At 43.2% G+C, this 20,062-nt stretch overlaps 1 protein-coding gene across 1 annotated transcript in view; it reads left to right on the forward strand.

Annotated features, from left to right (window-relative positions):
- Positions 1-20,062, forward strand: part of LOC126197193 (odorant receptor 43a-like) — a 108,416-nt gene that overhangs the window by 13,135 nt on the left and 75,219 nt on the right. The window contains exon 2 of the mRNA XM_049934626.1: positions 8,922-9,400. Coding sequence (XP_049790583.1) covers positions 8,922-9,400 — 479 coding nt within the window. The remainder of the gene's footprint in view (positions 1-8,921; positions 9,401-20,062) is intronic.

Here is a 20,062-nt window from a genome sequence, read left to right on the forward strand (position 1 = left end):
TTAGGAATATCGGGATTTGGGTTATAAAACCTCTCTCCCCTGCGCCACTTCCCGACAAAATTTTCGATTCTATGATGTCACGTTCGAGAGAAGAAAATTTTAGCGTATGTGAGTGAAGGATTCGGAGGAGCGAGATAACGACTGACGCCGTAGAGCATAGGCGACATCTCAATTTTTGGAGGAGTTTCCAAATAGCAAAGGTGAAACCTCATTTTCTCGAGTCGCAGCAAGTCTCTTCATTGGATTCTTCAGACTGCATAGTCCTCACTCATTTAGGAGTTCAAGTGTATTCATACAGATTCGAGCATTTTCTAGACACTTTTATTCGTAAACAAAAAGATATCGAAATGTCAAGAGTAGGCACCAAACTCACAAATAACAGTTAATAACGGCGTTCAGCTGTTAATACACAAAGCGAAATCAGTAAAGCTACATATCCTAGCCAAGTAAATTCGCTGACACTTCGTATTCGTAAAGTTAAGACTGCAGCGCTTAGCTCTGTCAATGACATAAATTTCTGAAAACATTTCCCCGACTGATTTGAAAAAAAAGGGGAAAGAAAAAAAACAGTGCCATCTATCGGTTCTCTGGTGTACTACACCGTGATGGTTGAACATCCGTCGTACTAAACTGCGCAGACGAAGTTAGGTAAAACCCTGATTATGATATCCTTTCTTTCCGCGTTGCGATTTTGAGGAATGAAACCACTATGTTGGTACAAGCTACGGTCAAGTTACCTATGGAAGCCCATGGAAATCCGTCTACTAGTTTTGGAGATAAAATTGTTCAAACAAACAGACAGACACGACGGTTTTAAAACTTCAGATCACGATATCCTTTTATTATGAGATCAGATTTTGAGGAAATGAAGCCTATGCGTTGTCCCAAGCTAGGCTCACGTTACCTGTGGAAACCCCATAAAAATTGGTCTAGCAGTTTTGGAGACCAATGCGTTGAAACAAACATACCCGACGGTTTTAGAAAAAAACTTTAAATCACGATATTTTTTTCGTGATCCGACTACAATGAAACAAAGCCGTTGCCCAGGCAACGCTGAAATTACCTGCGGGAACATCGTGAAACTTCGTCTAGTAATTTTGCAGATTAGCATGTTGAAGCTGACAGAAAGACAGGCAGACAGACATGACGCTACGGTTTTACGGTTTTACTATTAGTATACATTATATGAGGTGATAGAACAGTATAATTTCTGTTAGGATATTCATGCTTTCTTCTTTATGGTACACAAGGTGGTGCAATTTATTCATTTTCTTATATACTCGTATCTGTTAATTCTGTATTATAGTGCTGCATGGGAAAAACTAAATTCAATAGCTTAATAAAAACGTACGTTAGTCTGTAACAGTAAAGTGGTATCATACGAGTGCAAGTACTAGTATAAAAGAAATATTCTTTAAAAATTACTTATTGTGTTGTGAAGTTATCGTTCATACATAAGGTTTAGCATATGAGGGAGAAAACGTAAAATGACAAGACATTCTGCTAAAAAATGCGTAACCTAAACAAGTCAATATTCAATCCCTTCTTTACCTTGTTCTCTGCCAAAGTCGCGTAAGGCTGAAAAAACATAGCTATCGAAAGCTACCTGCTGGATGGTAAACTAGACTGACCAAAGTGTGCAGATGACTCGTTTTGAGAGCCTCCCAGTGACCGTGAGAAAGCATTGTCTGTACCAGGAATATGTACAATTGTGAAGCTGAATTCTTGCAGAAGTAAGATCCATCCGCCCAACATATCGCGCGATAATTTAGCAGACATCTTAAACTTCAATGCGCGGTGGTTGGTATAAGCTGTGGTATGCCTTCCCAGTAAAAAGTGCCGAACTTCGTGGAAAGCCCGAACATCTGCTAGTGCTTCCAGTTCTGTGATGGAATAATTACGTTCTGCTGGTGAAAGAACACGGCTGCCAAATGCAATGTTTTTAATGACTTTAATGTCAACTTCCTGGAAAAGATGTACCACAGTATCTGTCTTTAAACTGTCTGTGGCGACGCAAAAGCCACGTGAAATGTCAGGGTGGGAAAGCAGATGTGCTTCTTATAAGGCTTGTTTAAGTGTGTCGAATTCTTTTTGTGTGTGCTCGTCCCAAGTCGAGTTTATATTTTTGCCGGTTAATTCACATAATTTGGGAGTGTCCAAGGCTTTGTAGTGAATAAAACAGGGGAAAGAAATTAATTAGGCCGAGAAAACTCGTAACATGACGTTTATTTGTTGGTGCTGTAATGTCACGAAGGGCTTGGAGATGGTCTGGATCAGGATGCATATCGGAAATGGATATAATGTGGCATAAAAATGTAATGGTTCTGCTGAACTCAGATTTCTTAGGTTGATGGTAATGCCATTGTTTGCAAATGTCTGCAAAAAGGAGTCCAAAAGGTTGTTAAGTTGTTGAGAAATTTTCTCTGCAGTAAGAATGTTGTCAACACATGTTGTTATTCTGTTCCTTAGATCGTCTGGTGGATTCGAATTTAAACTCCAAATGAAGGCTGCTGAAGAAATCTTTGAGCTGAATCATAATTTGCGAAGTTGGTAACAGGTACCGAAAAGTGGAAGACGGTGTGTTTGCCGCAGTTGGGACGCAACTCAATGTGCCAAAAACCGGATTTCAAGTCTAGTATAGAAAAGTCAGTAACGTCATAAAATTTCTGCAGTAATTCATCTAACATTTGAGGTCGATCTTTTTCTGGAAGAATGGTGTCGTTAGTCCGTTGTGAGTCAATCACAAGTCTAACAGATCCGCCTTTTTTGTGTACAACATGAAGTGGGCTGGTATAAGTACTCGCAGCTGGTTCAATATTGCCTTGCCATAACATAGACTCAGTTTTTCATTGTACTTCGTCGGTATAACAGAGAGTAATAATATAATGCCGCGCAACAATAATATCATGCCATTTAACTTGAAATTCACATAGGAATCCACGAATGATACCAGGAACATTGACAGAAACATGAGTGTTTAGTTAAAGTTTGTTGCAATTGGAATTTGTCTTCATTGGATCCTTCCTCGCTGGTGTCAGCTTTGACTTGCATTATTTGTAAGATGTCAGATTGAAACTGGTTGTCTGAAGAATAAAAATAGGTATCTGCTGAAGTAAAGTAGAATGTAAACCAGTTAGTATTTTTGCTTGACGTTAAGAAATGTAATAGACTGATATCCTATTCTTCCATGTTCAAAATGCAAAGCGATCGGAATGTCATCTTTCTGAAGGGAAATGCAGGGTTTTTTGAAGTGTAGGATTGCTTTATCGCAGTTTAAGAAATCGATGCATAGGATTATTTCGGTAGTAAGAGGGGGAACAATTCGGAAATTGGCGAAAAATGAATGTCCCTGAACAAAAAATTCCAAGAGAGTTTGTCGTTGGACATCCACTCCTTTGCCAGAAACTGCACCTCTAATCTTTGTTTAATGTAAAGGTATCGTTAGACAATTATCATCATAATTACATTTACTGAAAGCGGAATCGCTGATCGCTGAAACAGGAGAGCAGGAATTAAGAACTTCATTCAACGTATTGTTGCCTTTCTGAATGCTAACAACTAGATGAAAAATACGTCTTCGAGGTTCTTCTTTTTCCTGTAATAGGAAATAATGTCTTGAAAGGAAATAAAATTTTCAGTAATATTCTGAGAAAGTGTGGAGTCTTGTATAATCACAGGTTGGGCATGGGATATTGCTGGGCTTGTGATTATTGATTTCCACTGTCTCTTCGTTTCTGCGAGATTTTGCTGGTAATTCAGTTATGCGCACTGATATTTGCGGTTCGGAATTGTTGTGAGATTGTTATGGTGAATGGAAACAAGTGTCCGGGTGACTTAGGCTGAAATATCGCTGATTGTAATAATTATTACGCTACGGTCGCTGTGTGTTATTTCGATATTTTTCATTCCTGTGCCTAAACTGTTGCCAAAATTATTCTGCTGTCAAAAAATTACGGGAGAGGTTGTTATTGCTGATAGTTTCGATGATTCCAGGTTTGGCCTCTATTATCTGAAAACTGGTTGTTGGCATAGTGACTATGATGGTTGTAATTTGGCCGATTGCTACAACGGCGATGATCCGAATTCTAAAAAGAAATTCGCTGTCTCCAATTACGGCTGTCATGTCTGTTTTGGTTATTACGTGAAGAAAAATTGTTTCGCTGTGAACTGTGCGAATCACCAATTTCGAGAAGCTGTAAGACATCACGAAACGGATTCGTGTTATCTTTTTGCTGACAAGTCGGTAAAGGAATGCGTAAAGATTTCGGCAGTTTTAAGATACAAAGTTGTATAAGAACGGATGGACTGCACGGATTCGTTAAGTATTGGTTTTGTTGTAACATGTATTAAAAAAATTGTATGATGATTGCATATTGTGACTCATGGGAATGTGGTAAACTAAGAACCTTATGTTTCAGGCACCGTTGTGTTGTGTCTGACAAATATGCGTCTAGAAAAGCGTTTTGAAGCTGAAGTTCTTCAAGCGAATAGCACGGACACCCAATTAGCCGCATTCTCATGGCTGGCTCGCCGTCTATGTGGCTGCATATTAATTCCAGTTTGCTAGTTACCGGCCATTGAGGTGATAAAGAATATGTAAACTGATGGATTCAATCATATGCACTATTTCGAAAAACTTTGAACTTGAAGTCAAAGCCTTTTTTTCTCGGCGAATTACTAAATTTTCGTCTATTAAAATCTGGATGAGAGAAGCCGTTGTCAAAAGAAAAGTTCCTCTCACTTCTCAGTGGGACCGATTGTTAATGTTGCGGTGAGGCGTGTTCATTAAAATATGGAGGCTGATTGTGCGTAAAATTAGACGAAGCATGCTTCCTGTAAATGTTTGCAATCTTAGAATTTATGCGCCATGTCTTCTGCTAACGTCTGTCGTTCACAGTTGATTGATTTTCGATAGCTCGTTGGACGGATTGAAATTCTCACGATTCCGGAAAATTTGCCGGTTGAGTTGAGTCGGAATTGTCAGTACGCTGCTGAATTTGTGCAATATTATTTGCAAGATCCTCAGTTTCTGATTGTGCCGTGAGCAAGTGCTCTCTGACATTATGCACGTCGGATAGAATGTGTTTGATCTTCCGGTACTACAGTAGCGTCTTTTTGTGGACCTTAGTGACCAAAACGTTTGGAACTTCTTTATTCATCATGGTAATCAATAAAGCTTTGTCCAGTTCGTGAACGTCTGTAATGTTTTGTAATTTTTCGTCAACTACCGTCTGTCGTTCTATAAACTGTTGTTTTGGATCTGACTGTTCATTCGCTGTCTCTTCGATTTACAATTGAACAGCGTGTTAAGCCTGTGGTAAAAGTGTGTTCGAGTCGTTCGTCGCGTTCTTCTTGTTTTTTTGTCTAAAAATGTTAGTTGTTTTACATTCTGTTCGATTTGCTGTACATCCTGTTCGAGTCGTCGCATGTTTTGTTTGTTTTACTATCTGAGTTGTGGGGTTTGTTGGATGTTCTACTGCATAATATTTCGAAAATGATTTTAGCACCTGTGTTAGTACAAGGAATTTCTGGTTTTTTAAATGGTGTTTACATTACATGCTGTGTTCTCTGGAAAAATATGTGTAGGCCCTACAGTTCGTGACATTAGTAGACTGAGGCGAATTTTGCAAATCGTTAGACTGAGCGGAATTCTGGAAATCAACTGTGGTTTTTTTTGGGTCTGCGACAAGGTAATATCGGCATTGGCAAAGGTGTTGGATTCAGTAATCGGTTGCGTGACTGTACTGGAAATTATCTGACTGTAAGGAACTGATGAAGCTGCTTGCTGCATTGTTGTGTAACTGTCCACGGCTAAATTGCAAGTAGAAATCTCGGAAATGAGGTTCTCTGCACTTATATGGCTGCTGTACGTTGGCCAAATTCGCAGATACACAGTGTGTATAAAAGTGATAGTAAGAGTTAATTTCTTCACATCTAACAAATTCTCAGAAGTTTTAATTAGTAATAGTAAATAATTTTGTTTGTTTGAGTTAAATTCAGTGTTCATTGCTGTATGATACTCCAAGGAATACAGTCTGTACATAGAGCTATTTTGAAGATGTTGACAAACTGTAGGTGGCTTTAACTGGTCTAATAAAGTTTGGGGTTAAGTAGACTAGTTCAGTTGAGCCTAGAAAGTTGCTGGTGAATGAATACAATGGATAATTTCACAAGAACACCTGCAGAGCAGCACTAATAGGTGTAGCATATCCTTCGGCATTTACCGTCTCCAACATCTTGAAAGTCTTTAACGTCAGTGGATGGAACTTTTCAATTCAGACAGTTTCACCGACCAAGATTTTTTTGTGATCTAATGCAATGGATAGACTTCTGCCAATGCAGCAACGAACAGCAGATGAGAGCAGATGGGAGAAGATGCAGACAAACCTGCAGATGACAATGTAGCGAATATTGAGCATCAGTAGGAAGATCAGCAAACAGACATTAAATATTCTGTCAAGTGTGGCCATATCCTAACACTGGTGCAATGAAAACAACAAGGTAGAGAAAGAATGGAAAGTCGAGGCAATAAAGCCTTCCGACAAACGCCAAATACTGGAAAAGTGCATGAGCAACACTGCACATGCTGTTCATGTCCTGTACATTGATTCCTCTGATGCTGACCTGTACTAAGGTGCTGACATAAATGTTGAAACAGAGAAGAAAGGAGATTTTTGTAGTTACAGTACAAGGAAAACTGCCACGAGTGATGGCAGTTATGTTGCTGAAGTGAATAAAATGTACGATGATGGATGCGAAGCCGCACGGGTTTAGCCGAGCGGTCTTATGCGCTGCAATCATGGACTGTACGGCTGGTCCCGGCGGAGTTTCGAGTCCTCCTTCGGGCATGGGTGTGTGTGTTTGTCCTTAGGATAATTTAGGTTAAGTAGTGTGTAAGCTTAGGGACTGATGACCTTAGCAGTTAAGTCCCATAAGATTTCACACACATTTGAACATTTGATTTTTGATGCGAAGTAAATGTTTTAAACAGAAATATTTCTGCTACAAAATTTGAAGCTGCCTCAGACGAAATAAACGCGGAACAACCTAAGCCAATAGATGGCACTGCGACTCGCTATGAAAACATGACTTTGTCCCATGTTGATCTCCTAAAGTCAGTGAGCACTAGTTTTATTATTTCCGAGATAGTTTTCATTAATATACTTGAAAAAAGAGACAGCATTGGTCGTATATTTTTTTATACTATTGCAAAATCGATTTTCTGTCACTGAGTGACCATCTTCAGTGCTATATTGTATAACTTAAATTGGGATGCACTGTTGTCACTATGCTTACGGCGATCACATAGACTGAGTGATCTATGTCTATGTGATCGCCGTAAGCATAGTGACAACAGTGCATCCCAATTTAAGTTATACAATATAGCACTGAAGATGGTCACTCAGTGACAGAAAATCGATTTTGCAATAGTATAAAAAAATATACGACCAATGCTGTCTCTTTTTTCAAGTATACCTGTTATCTGGTCGTTGTGCACAAGACAACACGGAGTCGCCAATCAATTTCATTAATATGCTGATAAAGGCGTGATTAGCATTATTACTAATGTTGCTGACATAAATTTTTATTTTTAGGGTCCTTTATTTAACGGAGAGATCCAATTAACCCTGAATATATGGTCAAGTTAAGCCATCCAGTAGGATTAAATGGCTCGAAAGTAGGGTCGAAGTTCTTCTCCAGTTTTGTAAAATCTGTGTGAGACACTGCAAATGAAAGTGCCTGTAATCTTTGCATATGTTGTTCTTCAGATTAAAAATTTGATAAAGGCCCGGTTTTCAAGTAAAATTTCAGGGGAAGGAATGTGGGTCTCGCGGGAAGCGTGTAAGAGTTAAGACCCTGCAGTCGCGCTGTTCATGTGTGTCCTCGGACGCCGGCACGGTAGCTCAGCGTGTTCGGTCAGAGTGCTGGTTGGCCTCTGTAATAAAAAAAAATAAAAAAAACCTCAGTTAAAGGATCAACAACGAAATTGAACGGATGTCATGTGACGTCCGCAACGACCAAACACAACGATCAACAACGAACAAAATGAAAAAAAAGAAAAAAAATGGATAGAGCCTCTGCCATGTAAGCAGGAGGTCCCGGGTTCGAGTCCCGGTCGGGGCACATACTTTCAGCTGTCCCCATCGAGGTATATCAACAACACCTGTCGGCAGCTGAGGGTTTCAATTAATTATCATTTATTCTAGGGAAGCTGCACGGTCATCAACGGTATCTGTTGTTTCGAGAAGAGTTACTATCTTCATTTATTTTCAAAAATAGGTCGAGTTAACCCTAACTTCCCCCATTATTAGCAGCAGCAGCAGCAGCAGTAATAGTAGAACTATTGTGGTAGAAGTACTGCAATTATTAACTTTATTATTTATCAGTCAGTTCAATGTATTCACATTGTCCCTGTAGACAGTCAGATCGTTTTTGTACTATTTGTCATATTAATGTTGTTATCTCTTAGCTAACTGTGATGTCACTATATATTTGAAACTCTGGTCCGATGTAAGAGAAGGTCTGATGGCCGTAATCAAATCAACTTAAATAAATAAATAAATAAATGAAAAGAAATAAAATATATGTACAGTTATCTAAGTATTGAAGTAATGTGTTATTTCTTATGCAGTACAGTAAATGATATTTCACATTTGTTGCTAGCGAATTCCAGATAATTGTGTCACGATCTGACATTTTTGCTTGAACTACTTGCGCTGTAAATGAACTACTGAAACAAATATTATTATGCGAATTGCACTATAGTGAAAGTGTAATGCAACAGACACAAACAAGGAGTAACTTTATCACTATAACGAAACCATAGTATCCGTGTATCAGCGTCGTTAGTATAGCCATTGAAAGAAGGCTCTTATCTTTAGGATGACAACGTCTAACACAAATGAAACTTCTACTTTCAGGTCATGATCGTGGTGTCCTCGATCGCCTGGCTCTTCGTGACGGTGCCGTTCCGCGTGTTTACGGCTGGATCAACGAACATCGACTGGCCAACGCCGATCCCCATCTGGCTGCCCATCGACATGCAGCTCTCCCCGACCTACGAACTCATCTACCTGGGCCAGGTGCTTTGCGCCGTGGCAACGGCGGGGGCGATGCTGGGCGTCGACACGCTCTTCTTCCACCTCACGCTGATGATTGTCGCCGAGCTGCAGGTCCTCAACGACAATATTTCTATGGTTGGGAGGGTCGCGTCACCCGACGAGAAGGAAGTCTTTTTCAGGGTTAAGGACGCAGGGGAGCAACAGCAAAACTTTTCTGACGTCATCAACAACGGACAGAATGAAGGCGGAGTTTCTCTGTCGAACCCCCAAGCAACAATCACGGAGAAGAACTATTCCGATTTAATTGAAATTATACAGCACCATCAAATTATAATCAAGTAAGTACTAGGTTGTATCACTTACAGATTCTAATTTCTCACCAGTCTTTTGATTTTGTAAGTCATTTGTGGTGCATTAAAGCATTTCTAAGTTAAAAAAATAACACTTGCGTCTTGACATGCAGCCTGTTTAGTACGGAATACAGTGCGCGGGCTTGCTGTGGCAGATAACGGAGCATTATGGTGCTCAAATTGTACATTCCGGTAGATGATCATATAACGGTCTGCGCTTTGATCACTATTTCGGTATATGGAGAACAAGCTAGCTCACCCGATACTGTTACTCTTGGTATCACTGGAGCGTTCTGTGTTACTTTGTTTCACGTCCGTTACTTAGTGAAAATGACCGACTATGAAATCTGGGTCATTCAATTCTCTTTTCTCGATTGAAACATAACTTGATTTTGTTGCACCTGATGACGCCGCGAGAATGCTGCGTAACCGCTCGAGCCTATAAATAAAGGATTTACACCTAAAGTAGTCTTTTATTTTAGTCCTTAAGTTTTTTCTGGATACCTCAGCCTAACCGCCCAGCAAAGGGGCAACGAAAGCTTAGATGGTATCCAATACAGTCAATATCATCTCTGCATTCTCACAACTTGTGTACTTGATCATCTGACACACCTGGAGGAGAGCAACTGCAACTAGTTTCCACATACAAAACAACAGTTGGTTCCAATGGCTCTGAGCACTATAGGACTTAACATCTCAGGTCATCAGTACACTAGAACTTAGAACTACTTAAACCTAACTAACCTAACGACATCACACTCATCCATGCCCGAGGCAGGATTCGAACCAGCAGCCGTAGCAGTCGCGCGGTTCCGGACTGACGCGCCTAGACCCGCTCGACCACCGCGGCCGGCCAAAACAACAGTATAAACTCAATTAACTTCCTGCGAATTACCACTCTTTCACCAAGATTTGACTGCCAGCTGTCATAAAATGGTCAACATCGTAAGAAAGGATTATCTTCTGTTTCGGTTTGCAATTATACTTTAGATTCAAACTATCTCTATAGCCGGCGCTGGAACTTTCTTCTACATTTTAAGGCGTTGCATACAAAAAAAAAAGTGTGTGAAATCTTATGGGACTTAACTGCTAAGGTCATCAGTCCCTAAGCTTACACACTACTTAACCTAAATTATCCTAAGGACAAACACACACACCCATGCCCGAGGGAGGACTTGAACCTCCGCCGGAACCAGCCGAACAGTCCGTGACTGCAGCGTCTCTGACCGCTCGGCTAAGCCCGCGCGGCGCGTTGCATACAATACAACCCTCAAAGAACTAACTCAATTATTGCTATATGTTTTCTGGTTGTTTGTTGAATCGTCAGGCTTCTGACTGATTTGATGCAGTTCGTCACGAATTCTTCCTTTGAGTCAGTCTCTTCATAACGCAGTAAATAAACGATACGCGTTAGACGTGTTCTGTCTCGAAAACCATTAGGAAAAGTGCATATTCGCACATGAAGTCTTTTGCTTCAAATGATCGTTATTGTGATATCCCTAAATACTAACCACTCCTCCTGGGACACCCTGTGGAAGTAGTTCCTAAAATATATATCAGTTTTACTCACTATAAAATTCTGTACGTGACGAATTAACAACACATTCCAAATAGCTTCAATTACTATATTATACGGCAGTTACATGTGTAGAACGCTAAATGCATACAAATGCTGCACAAAACACAAACCCATGTCCAATAACAATAAAAGCTAAAGAAAATAGCGGAAACTGCTTATGGGGATGTGTAGTGCTTATTGTTTCATGAGATCTAAAATCAGTTACTACACTCCTGGAAATTGAAATAAGAACACCGTGAATTCATTGTCTCAGGAAGGGGAAACTTTATTGACACATCCCTGGGGTCAGATACATCACATGATCACACTGACAGAACCACAGGCACATAGACACAGGCAACAGAGCATGCACAATGTCGGCACTAGTACAGTGTATATCCACCTTTCGCAGCAATGCAGGCTGCTATTCTCCCATGGAGACGATCGTAGAGATACTGGATGTAGTCCTGTGGAACGGCTTGCCATGCCATTTCCACCTGGCGCCTCAGTTGGACCAGCGTTCGTGCTGGACGTGCAGACCGCGTGAGACGACGCTTCATCCAGTCCCAAACATGCTCAATGGGGGACAGATCCGGAGATCTTGCTGGCCAGGGTAGTTGACTTACACCTTCTAGAGCACGTTGGGTGGCACGGGATACATGCGGACGTGCATTGTCCTGTTGGAACAGCAAGTTCCCTTGTCGGTCTAGGAATGGTAGAACGATGGGTTCGATGACGGTTTGGATGTACCGTGCACTATTCAGTGTCCCCTCGACGATCACCAGTGGTGTACGGCCAGTGTAGGAGATCGCTCCCCACACCATGATGCCGGGTGTTGGCCCTGTGTGCCTCGGTCGTATGCAGTCCTGATTGTGGCGCTCACCTGCAGGCGCCAAACACGCATACGACCATCATTGGCACCAAGGCAGAAGCGACTCTCATCGCTGAAGACGACACGTCTCCATTCGTCCCTCCATTCACGCCTGTCGCGACACCACTGGAGGCGGGCTGCACGATGTTGGGGCGTGAGCGGAAGACGGCCTAACGGTGTGCGGGACCGTAGCCCAGCTTCATGGAGACGGTTGCGAATGGTCCTCGCCGATACCCCAGGAGCAACAGTGTCCCTAATTTGCTGGGAAGTGGCGGTGCGGTCCCCTACGGCACTGCGTAGGATCCTACGGTCTTGGCGTGCATCCGTGCGTCGCTGCGGTCCGGTCCCAGGTCGACGGGCACGTGCACCTTCCGCCGACCACTGGCGACAACATCGATGTACTGTGGAGACCCCACGCCCCACGTGTTGAGCAATTCGGCGGTACGTCCACCCGGCCTCCCGCATGCCCACTATACGCCCTCGCTCAAAGTCCGTCAACTGCACATACGGTTCACGTCCACGCTGTCGCGGCATGCTACCAGTGTTAAAGACTGCGATGGAGCTCCGTATGCCACGGCAAACTGGCTGACACTGACGGCGGCGGTGCACAAATGCTGCGCAGCTAGCGCCATTCGACGGCCAACACCGCGGTTCCTGGTGTGTCCGCTGTGCCGTGCGTGTGATCATTGCTTGTACAGCCCTCTCGCAGTGTCCGGAGCAAGTATGGTGGGTCTGACACACCGGTGTCAATGTGTTCTTTTTTTCCATTTCCAGGAGTGTATATCAAAAAGCACCAAGTGTTCCTAGGTACACCTTTTTTAGGTACAAATCTCTCCTCTATTTGTCTGCCTGCATTCGGTTTATCATCAGATGAATATCTTCTTCCTTTTTGGAAAATCTTCCTTTTTTTAACCCCAGTATACGTTTTTCTTAAGATCGTCTTTATCACTGATTTCATTTGTAGTTCTTGTGGCGCCATTTTGAAAGTGAACTATGGGGTTACATGTCTTGATAGTCGTTATTTGAATTGCCATATTGAAGAATGCCCATGTTTCAGAACGGGACTAAAATTTTAAAACCATCACAGTTTTATAGACTGATGAGCCAAGACATTATGGCCAAATGCTTAATTGCTTCTTTGTCCGTCTTAGGAACGAAATACTTCACTGATTTGCATATCAGAGATCCGGCAGTCGTTGGACAGTTTGTGGAAGTATGTGGCAATAGGTATCTACGCACAGGTCATGTAATTCGCGTAAATAACGGGCCACTGATTTGCTATTCGCCACCCGATAGCGACCCACACGGGTTCCATAGGATTTTCAGCACGCATATTTGATCCCTGATATTTCAGTGTGAGTTCATTATAATGCTCCAAACCACTTTAGCACGGTTCTGGCTCCGAGATACTGCTGAAAGATCGCCGTCAGGGAAGACATCAAGCATTAAGGGATACAGGTGGTTCGCAGCTGTCAGCGTCTCTTCGATTACTAACACAGGTCTCATGCAAGCGCAGGAGTGTGTCTCCCGTAGCATAATACTGCTCCCATCAGCCTGCGTCCTTTCATCTCGATGACGGCGTTTGTGGAGACGACTATTGACCTAGTACAGCAAAAATACGATTCACCGGAAGAGCTTTAAAGTTTCCATTGATATGCGGTCGAATCCCGATGGACCCGTGCCCACTGCAATCGTAATTGGTGATGCCGTTGGGTTAACATGTAGACATTTAGGGGTGCTCTGCTGCAGATCTCGATGTTCAACAATGTACGGTGAACAGTGTGCTTCGATACACTTGTGCGTGCATCAGCAGTCTGCTCTTTCGTCACAGATGCCACAGATCATCGTCTATCCTTCTTTACAGAGCAGACAATCCCCCGAACCCTACATTGGCTCCCTGACTGTGCAGTCTGGCTACGAGGTAAGGTAACCAGCTCGTGGTGCACCCGTAATACTTGCAATATCAGCAGACTCCTCTTGCTGAAATGTCGCCTGGCTGTTACGGCTTGACTCGATTTCCTCCTCTGCTTCTTGCCTTCCCACGGAAGGTGTCAGAATTGTTGCTTGGCTGCACCAAGTATATTATTTCAATTTGAAACACTATTACTTCTGAGAGTAAATTTTTCTTTTCCTTTTTGTGCTACCTTCATCTCCACAGGGTGTATCACAAACACTTTTCCAAACTTTCTCATACTAAAAGGAGAAAAAGAATTCCTATAAACAACAGTGAAAAAAACAACGAAAAAGAAAAAAGCCATTGGAATGCAAGACTTGAGGACGCGTTATCTTTAGCATGAGTACCACTACCAAGTAACATAGCTCGATAAAACTTGAACATAGACAGAAATAACTGGTACAATATGGTACAGATGATAACTGAAGAAAATACGCAGTGAGACGAACAGAAATGACACGTCTATTCAACGATAGTAATGACCATTAGGTCACCGCGATTCGCGATGGACATTACAAAAAGCGAGAAATGCCTGTTAATAGGGTGTGTTATCAGCACGGACGGCAACCCATGCTCTGCAGACGTGTTCAGATGCTGACAACATGATTGGTAAGCAGTTCTTGTGACAGAGTGTTTCATTCGTCCATCACCGCGGTTGACAACTGATGGATGGTTGTTGCTACACTACTAGCCATTAAAATTGCTACACCAAGAAGATGACGTGCTACATACGTGAAATTTAAACGATAGGAAGAAGATGCTGTCATATGGATATGCTTAGCTTTTCATAGCATTCACACAAGGTTGGCGCCAGTGGCGACACCTACAAAGTGCTGACATGAGGAAAGTTCCCAATCGATTTCTCATACACAAACAGCAGCTGACCGGCGTTGCCTAGTGAAACGTTGTTATGATGCCTCGTGTAAGGAGGAGAAACGCGTACCATCACGTTCCCGACTTTGATAAAGGCCGGATTGTAGTCTATCGCGGTTGCGGTTTATCGTATCGCGACATTGCTGCTCGCGTTGGTCGAGATCCAATTACTGTTAGCAGAATATGGAATCGGTGGGTTCAGGAGTGTAATACGGAACGCCGTGCTGGATCCCAACGGCCTCGTGTCACTAGCAGTCGAGATGACAGGCATCTTATCCGCATGGCTGTAACGGATCGTGCACCCACGTCTCGATCCCTGAGTCAACAGATGGCGACGTTTGCAAGACAAGAACCATCTGCACGCACAGTTCGACGACGTTTGCAGCAGCATGGACTATCAGCTCGGAGACCATGGCTGCGGTTACCCTTGACGCTGTATCACAGACAGGAGCGCCTGCGATGGTGTACTCAACGACGAACCTGGGTGCACGAATGGCAAAACTTAATTTTTTCGTATGAATCCAGGTTCTGTTTACAGCATCATGATGGCCGCATCCGTGTTTGGCGACATCGCGGTGAACGCACATTGGAAGCGTGTATTCGTCATCGCCATACTGGCGTATTACCCGGCGTGATGGTATGGGGTGCCATTGGTTACACGTCTCAGTCACCTCTTGTTCGCACTGACGGCACTTTGAACAGTGGACGTTACATTTCAGATGTGTTACGACCCTTGGCTCTACCCTTCATTCGATCCCTGCGAAACCCTACATTTCAGCAGGATTATGCACGACCGCATGTTGCAGGTCCTGTACGGGCCTTTCTGGATACAGAAAATGATCGCCAGCTGTCCTAGCTAGCACATTCTCCAGATCTCTCACCAATTGAAAACGTCTGGTCAATGGTGGCTGTGCAACTGGCTCGTCACAATACGCCAGTCACAACTCTTGATGAACTGTGGTATCGTGTTGAAGCTGCATGGGCAGCTCTACCTGTACACGCCATCCAAGCTCTGTTTCACTCAATGCCCAGGCGTATCAAGGCCGTTATTACGGCGAGAGGTGGTTGTTCTGGGTACTGATTTCTCAGTATCTACGCACCCAAATTGCGTGAAAATGTAATCACATGTCAGTTCTAGTATAATGTATTTATCCAATGAATGCCCGTTTATCATCTGCATTTCTTCTTGGTGTAGCAATTTTAGTGGCCAGTAGTGTAATTCTGAGAGTTACTTTTTCTTTTCCCTTTTGTGCTACCTTCATCTCCACAGGGAGTATGACAAACACTTTTGCAACCTTCCTCACAATAGTAGGAGAAAAAGAATTCCTAAAAACAGTGAAAAAAAAGAACAACAAAAAAGAAAGCATCGATCTGGAGTGCAAAACTTGAGGACGCATTAACTTTCGTATGAGTACCACTACCAAGTAACATAACTCGATGAAACTGAAACTTGGAGAGAAATAATTGGTACAGTATAGTACAGATGATAACTGAAGAAAATACGACAGAGAGGCGAAAAGAAATGACACGTACATTCAAAGGTAGTAATGACAATTAGGTCACCGCGATTCACGATGGACATTACAAAAGGCGAGTAATGGCTGTTAATAGGGTGTGTTATCAGCACGGGCGGCAATGCATGCTCTGCAGACGTGTTCAAATGCTGACGACTTGATTGGTAAGGAGTTCTTGTGATAGTGTGTTTCATTCCTCCATTATCGCGGTTTGCAACTGATGGATGGTTGTTGCTACATGTGACGTGCTGCAATATGTATCCCTAATGCTTTCCACACGTGCTGGCCATCCGCGGTGGCCGAGTCTTTCTAGGCGCTACAGTCTGGAACCGCTCGACCGCTACGGTCGCAAGTTCGAATCCTGCCTCGGGCATGGATGTGTGCGATGTTCTTAGGTTCGTTAGGCTTAAGTAGTTCTAAGTTCTAGGGGACTGATGACCTCAGAAGTTAAGTCCCATAGTGCTCAGAGCCTTTTGAGCCATTTGAACCATTTGAACCACACGTGCTGAGTGGGATTTAAGTTGGGGAAGGGGGAGGAGGGGGAACGAGTAGACGAGTCCGTTCGTCGAGTATCCTCTCATTCCAAGAGCTTCTCCACCAGCGCTGTTCGATGTGGTAGCGTATTTTCATCCATAATATGTTATCAGGGTCTGACGCACCCCTGAAATAAGGCACAGGGGAAGGAGTAGAGTGTCAGAATACTGTTGATAGTTGAGTTTTACGTGTTCAAAGATTTGGAGAAGTCCCTGGAACATTATGCCTCCCCACACCATATCGCTTGGACACTAGAACTGTCGTGTTCGACAATTCTGAACATACTCTCATATGATAAGAGATGAGAGCACGCAACGTACCCAGGAACACTGTCAAACTTGTCCCCTTTGGTGATCCAGGGGTCATGGTGCGGGGAGGCATAACGATGCATAAGCGTACGGACCTGCAAATCTTTGAACAAGGCAAATTCGCTGGTCAACGTTATTGTGTCACTATATTCCTTTCCCATAAGCGTCTTTCTTTCTTTCTTTTTTTTTTTTTTTTTTGAGGGGTGCGTTCCACCGGGGCTTCATTTTCATGGATGACAATGCGCTACCGCATCGAACAGTGCAGGGGGAGCAGCTCTTCGAACAAGAGAATATGCGGCGTATGGCCTGGCCTGCCATTTCTCCAACTTAAATCACACCGAGCACGTGTACGATGTGTTGCGGATGTCCGCATGCACCAACGAACTGGCAGTAGTTATAAATCGTGCAGGTGGAGGAATGGAACGCACTACCACGAGATCTCCATAGCAACATTTTGTAGTGTCTAGGGGACCATCGTGGATCGCGGTCAGTTCAGTGGAATTCAAATGGTTCAAATGGCTCTAAGCACTATGGGACTTAACATCTGAGGTCATCAGTCCCCTAGACTTATAACTACTTAAACCTAACTAATCTAAGGACGTCACACACATCCATGAGCGAGGCACGATTCGAACCTGCGACCGTAGCAGCAGCGCGGTCCCGAACTGAAGCGCCTAGAACCGCTCGGCCACGGCGGCCGGCGTGTAATTATTGTCTCTGATCAAAAGTTTCATATCCGTTCGTCTTATTCGCTGTGTCCTTCAGTTACCTTCCGTGCTACGCGGCAGCAGTTCTTTCAGTGTGTGGAACAAGTTTCATCGAACGAAATTACTTGGCACGGACACGTCATGCGAAAGTTACTTCCGTCCTTACGAAAAAATGGTTCAAATGGCTCTGAGCACTATGGGACTCAACTGCTGTGGTCATAAGTCCCCTAGAACTTAGAACTACTTAAACCTAACTAACCTAAGGACAGCACACAACACCCAGCCATCACGAGGCACAGAAAATCCCTGACCCCGCCGGGAATCGAACCCGGGAACCCGGGCGTGGGAAGCGAGAACGCTACCGCACGACCACGAGATGCGGGCCCGTCCTTACGTTTTGCACACCAGTGTATTCTCAATAGTAACACAGAAACGATGCTGAAGCAAGGTTCTAAACTCGGAAACTAGCAACAAATGCTTAAAAAATCGTTCCCGTGTTTATATTAAAATCCCTACCGAAATACATGTTTTGCATTTCCACATTATTAACTTGCCGAGTAACTGCACAATGAAATCAACGTCTTGGCCTCTTGTCGATAAACATGACTCTTTCGAGAATATCTGATGAGGTTGCCTTTAAGCCATTTCAGCTGAATTAATGTATATATTTCAACTAGTTACTGGAATGAGGTGTATATTGTTCTGTAAAAGGAAATTGCTAACGTTTGGGATACAACTCTCTGGAAATAGTAAATACTGTACGATATTTTTATAAAGGGTTCTGAAGAATTCACTGCGATCCATTTTATAACTTACTGGACGGTGTATAATCTCATTTGCAAATCTCCACAGCAGTAAAACCTGAATATATGTAAACATGTGTAGTGTACAGCATGCCGTACTCAGGAAAATGGTCACAAACAAAAAATTAGTAGCGTGGGATTGTTAGCTGGGAGACTCAGAGCCGCCAAATTGGAAAGTGTTTTCTTAATACGCCCACGACTGACCCTTTCTCGCGGCGACGGGCAGTTGTGTCTAATGGGTATCTTCTTACTATAGCTGACTGTAATGGGTGTTATGTACAGCGTGGTGTAGAGTTTCTGTTATTTGAAGACAAAGGGGAGAGCGAGATACCAGATGCCGTTACACAGCCTTCGTCAAGGCGGCTGCAGGGTTAAACGTCTCCATCCCACGAACTTAACGCTATCAATAGAGTGTCACATGCCCATACTTCACGGGGTACTGCAGAGAAATATGAAAATTAATCCAGGACACTGGCGTAAAGTCTGATGATCGGGAACTTTTCGTTAGCACCTCTTCTTCATCCAGTCCGGAGTGTTCAAAGTGGAATGATCACCATAAAACTTGTAAGAAAATCATATGACACTCGGAAATACACTGAAAGAATGTTAAGAAATGTAATTAATCCAGGAAAGAAGTGGTTCATGAGATACTCGTTCGACAGATTATTCAGTACTATGTACCAGTCGGTAAAGTACATGTCATAAGATGTATCAACAGTTGTCCATCTGCATTGCTGCGAAACACACCTCTTCCACTGAACAATGCTCATAGCCCTTAAAGTATGCATTTTAGAGGCCATGCTTACTAGACTTTTTTTTCTTTCTTGGCCCATACTACCACTTCTGCAAGTTTGCTGGTGGAGTTCCTGTTCCCCTTGTATGTAGGAGGGGCGTTCAATAAGTAAAGAAACACATTTTCTTTTCTCAGACAGTTTAGGTTGAGGATATCTAGTTTTTGTTGTGGGACATCGTGCAATATTTCTGTTTCAGCCCTTATAGTTTCAAGAAATTCAGACAGGCGGAGGCGTTATACGTAGCTTCAAAGTGTAACGATGTGCGTTCCAAACAGGCAGCTCTCATTAAGTTTCTTATGGTGGAAAATCAGAGCATCGCAGATATTCATGAGCGCTTGCAGAAGGTCTACGAAGACCTGACAGTGAACAAAAGAACGGTGAGTCGTTGGGCGGAGCATCTGTCATAATGGAAACAAAGTCGCACAAACATCTCGCTTACCGGCAGGCCGAACACAGCTGTGACTCCTAGTATGTTAGAAAGTGCGAATACTCTCATTCAAGGTGATAGACGGACCGCAGTCAGATACCCCGCTGCACAACTGGATCCCTCTGTTGGTAGTGCTGACGCACTCGTCCACCGGTTGGGGTATATACCCGCGGGACTCCTCGGCACCTAAAAGTGGACGTTAAAGAGTAACGAAGGACCACATGTGCTGAATTGCGTGCACGTTACATGGCTGTTTGTGACAATTTTTTGTTGAACGTCGTACAGGCGATGAAAGATGACTTCATCA

The sequence above is a fragment of the Schistocerca nitens genome, chromosome 1 (assembly GCF_023898315.1).
Source record: "Schistocerca nitens isolate TAMUIC-IGC-003100 chromosome 1, iqSchNite1.1, whole genome shotgun sequence".
Classification (NCBI taxonomy): Eukaryota; Metazoa; Arthropoda; class Insecta; order Orthoptera; family Acrididae; genus Schistocerca; species Schistocerca nitens.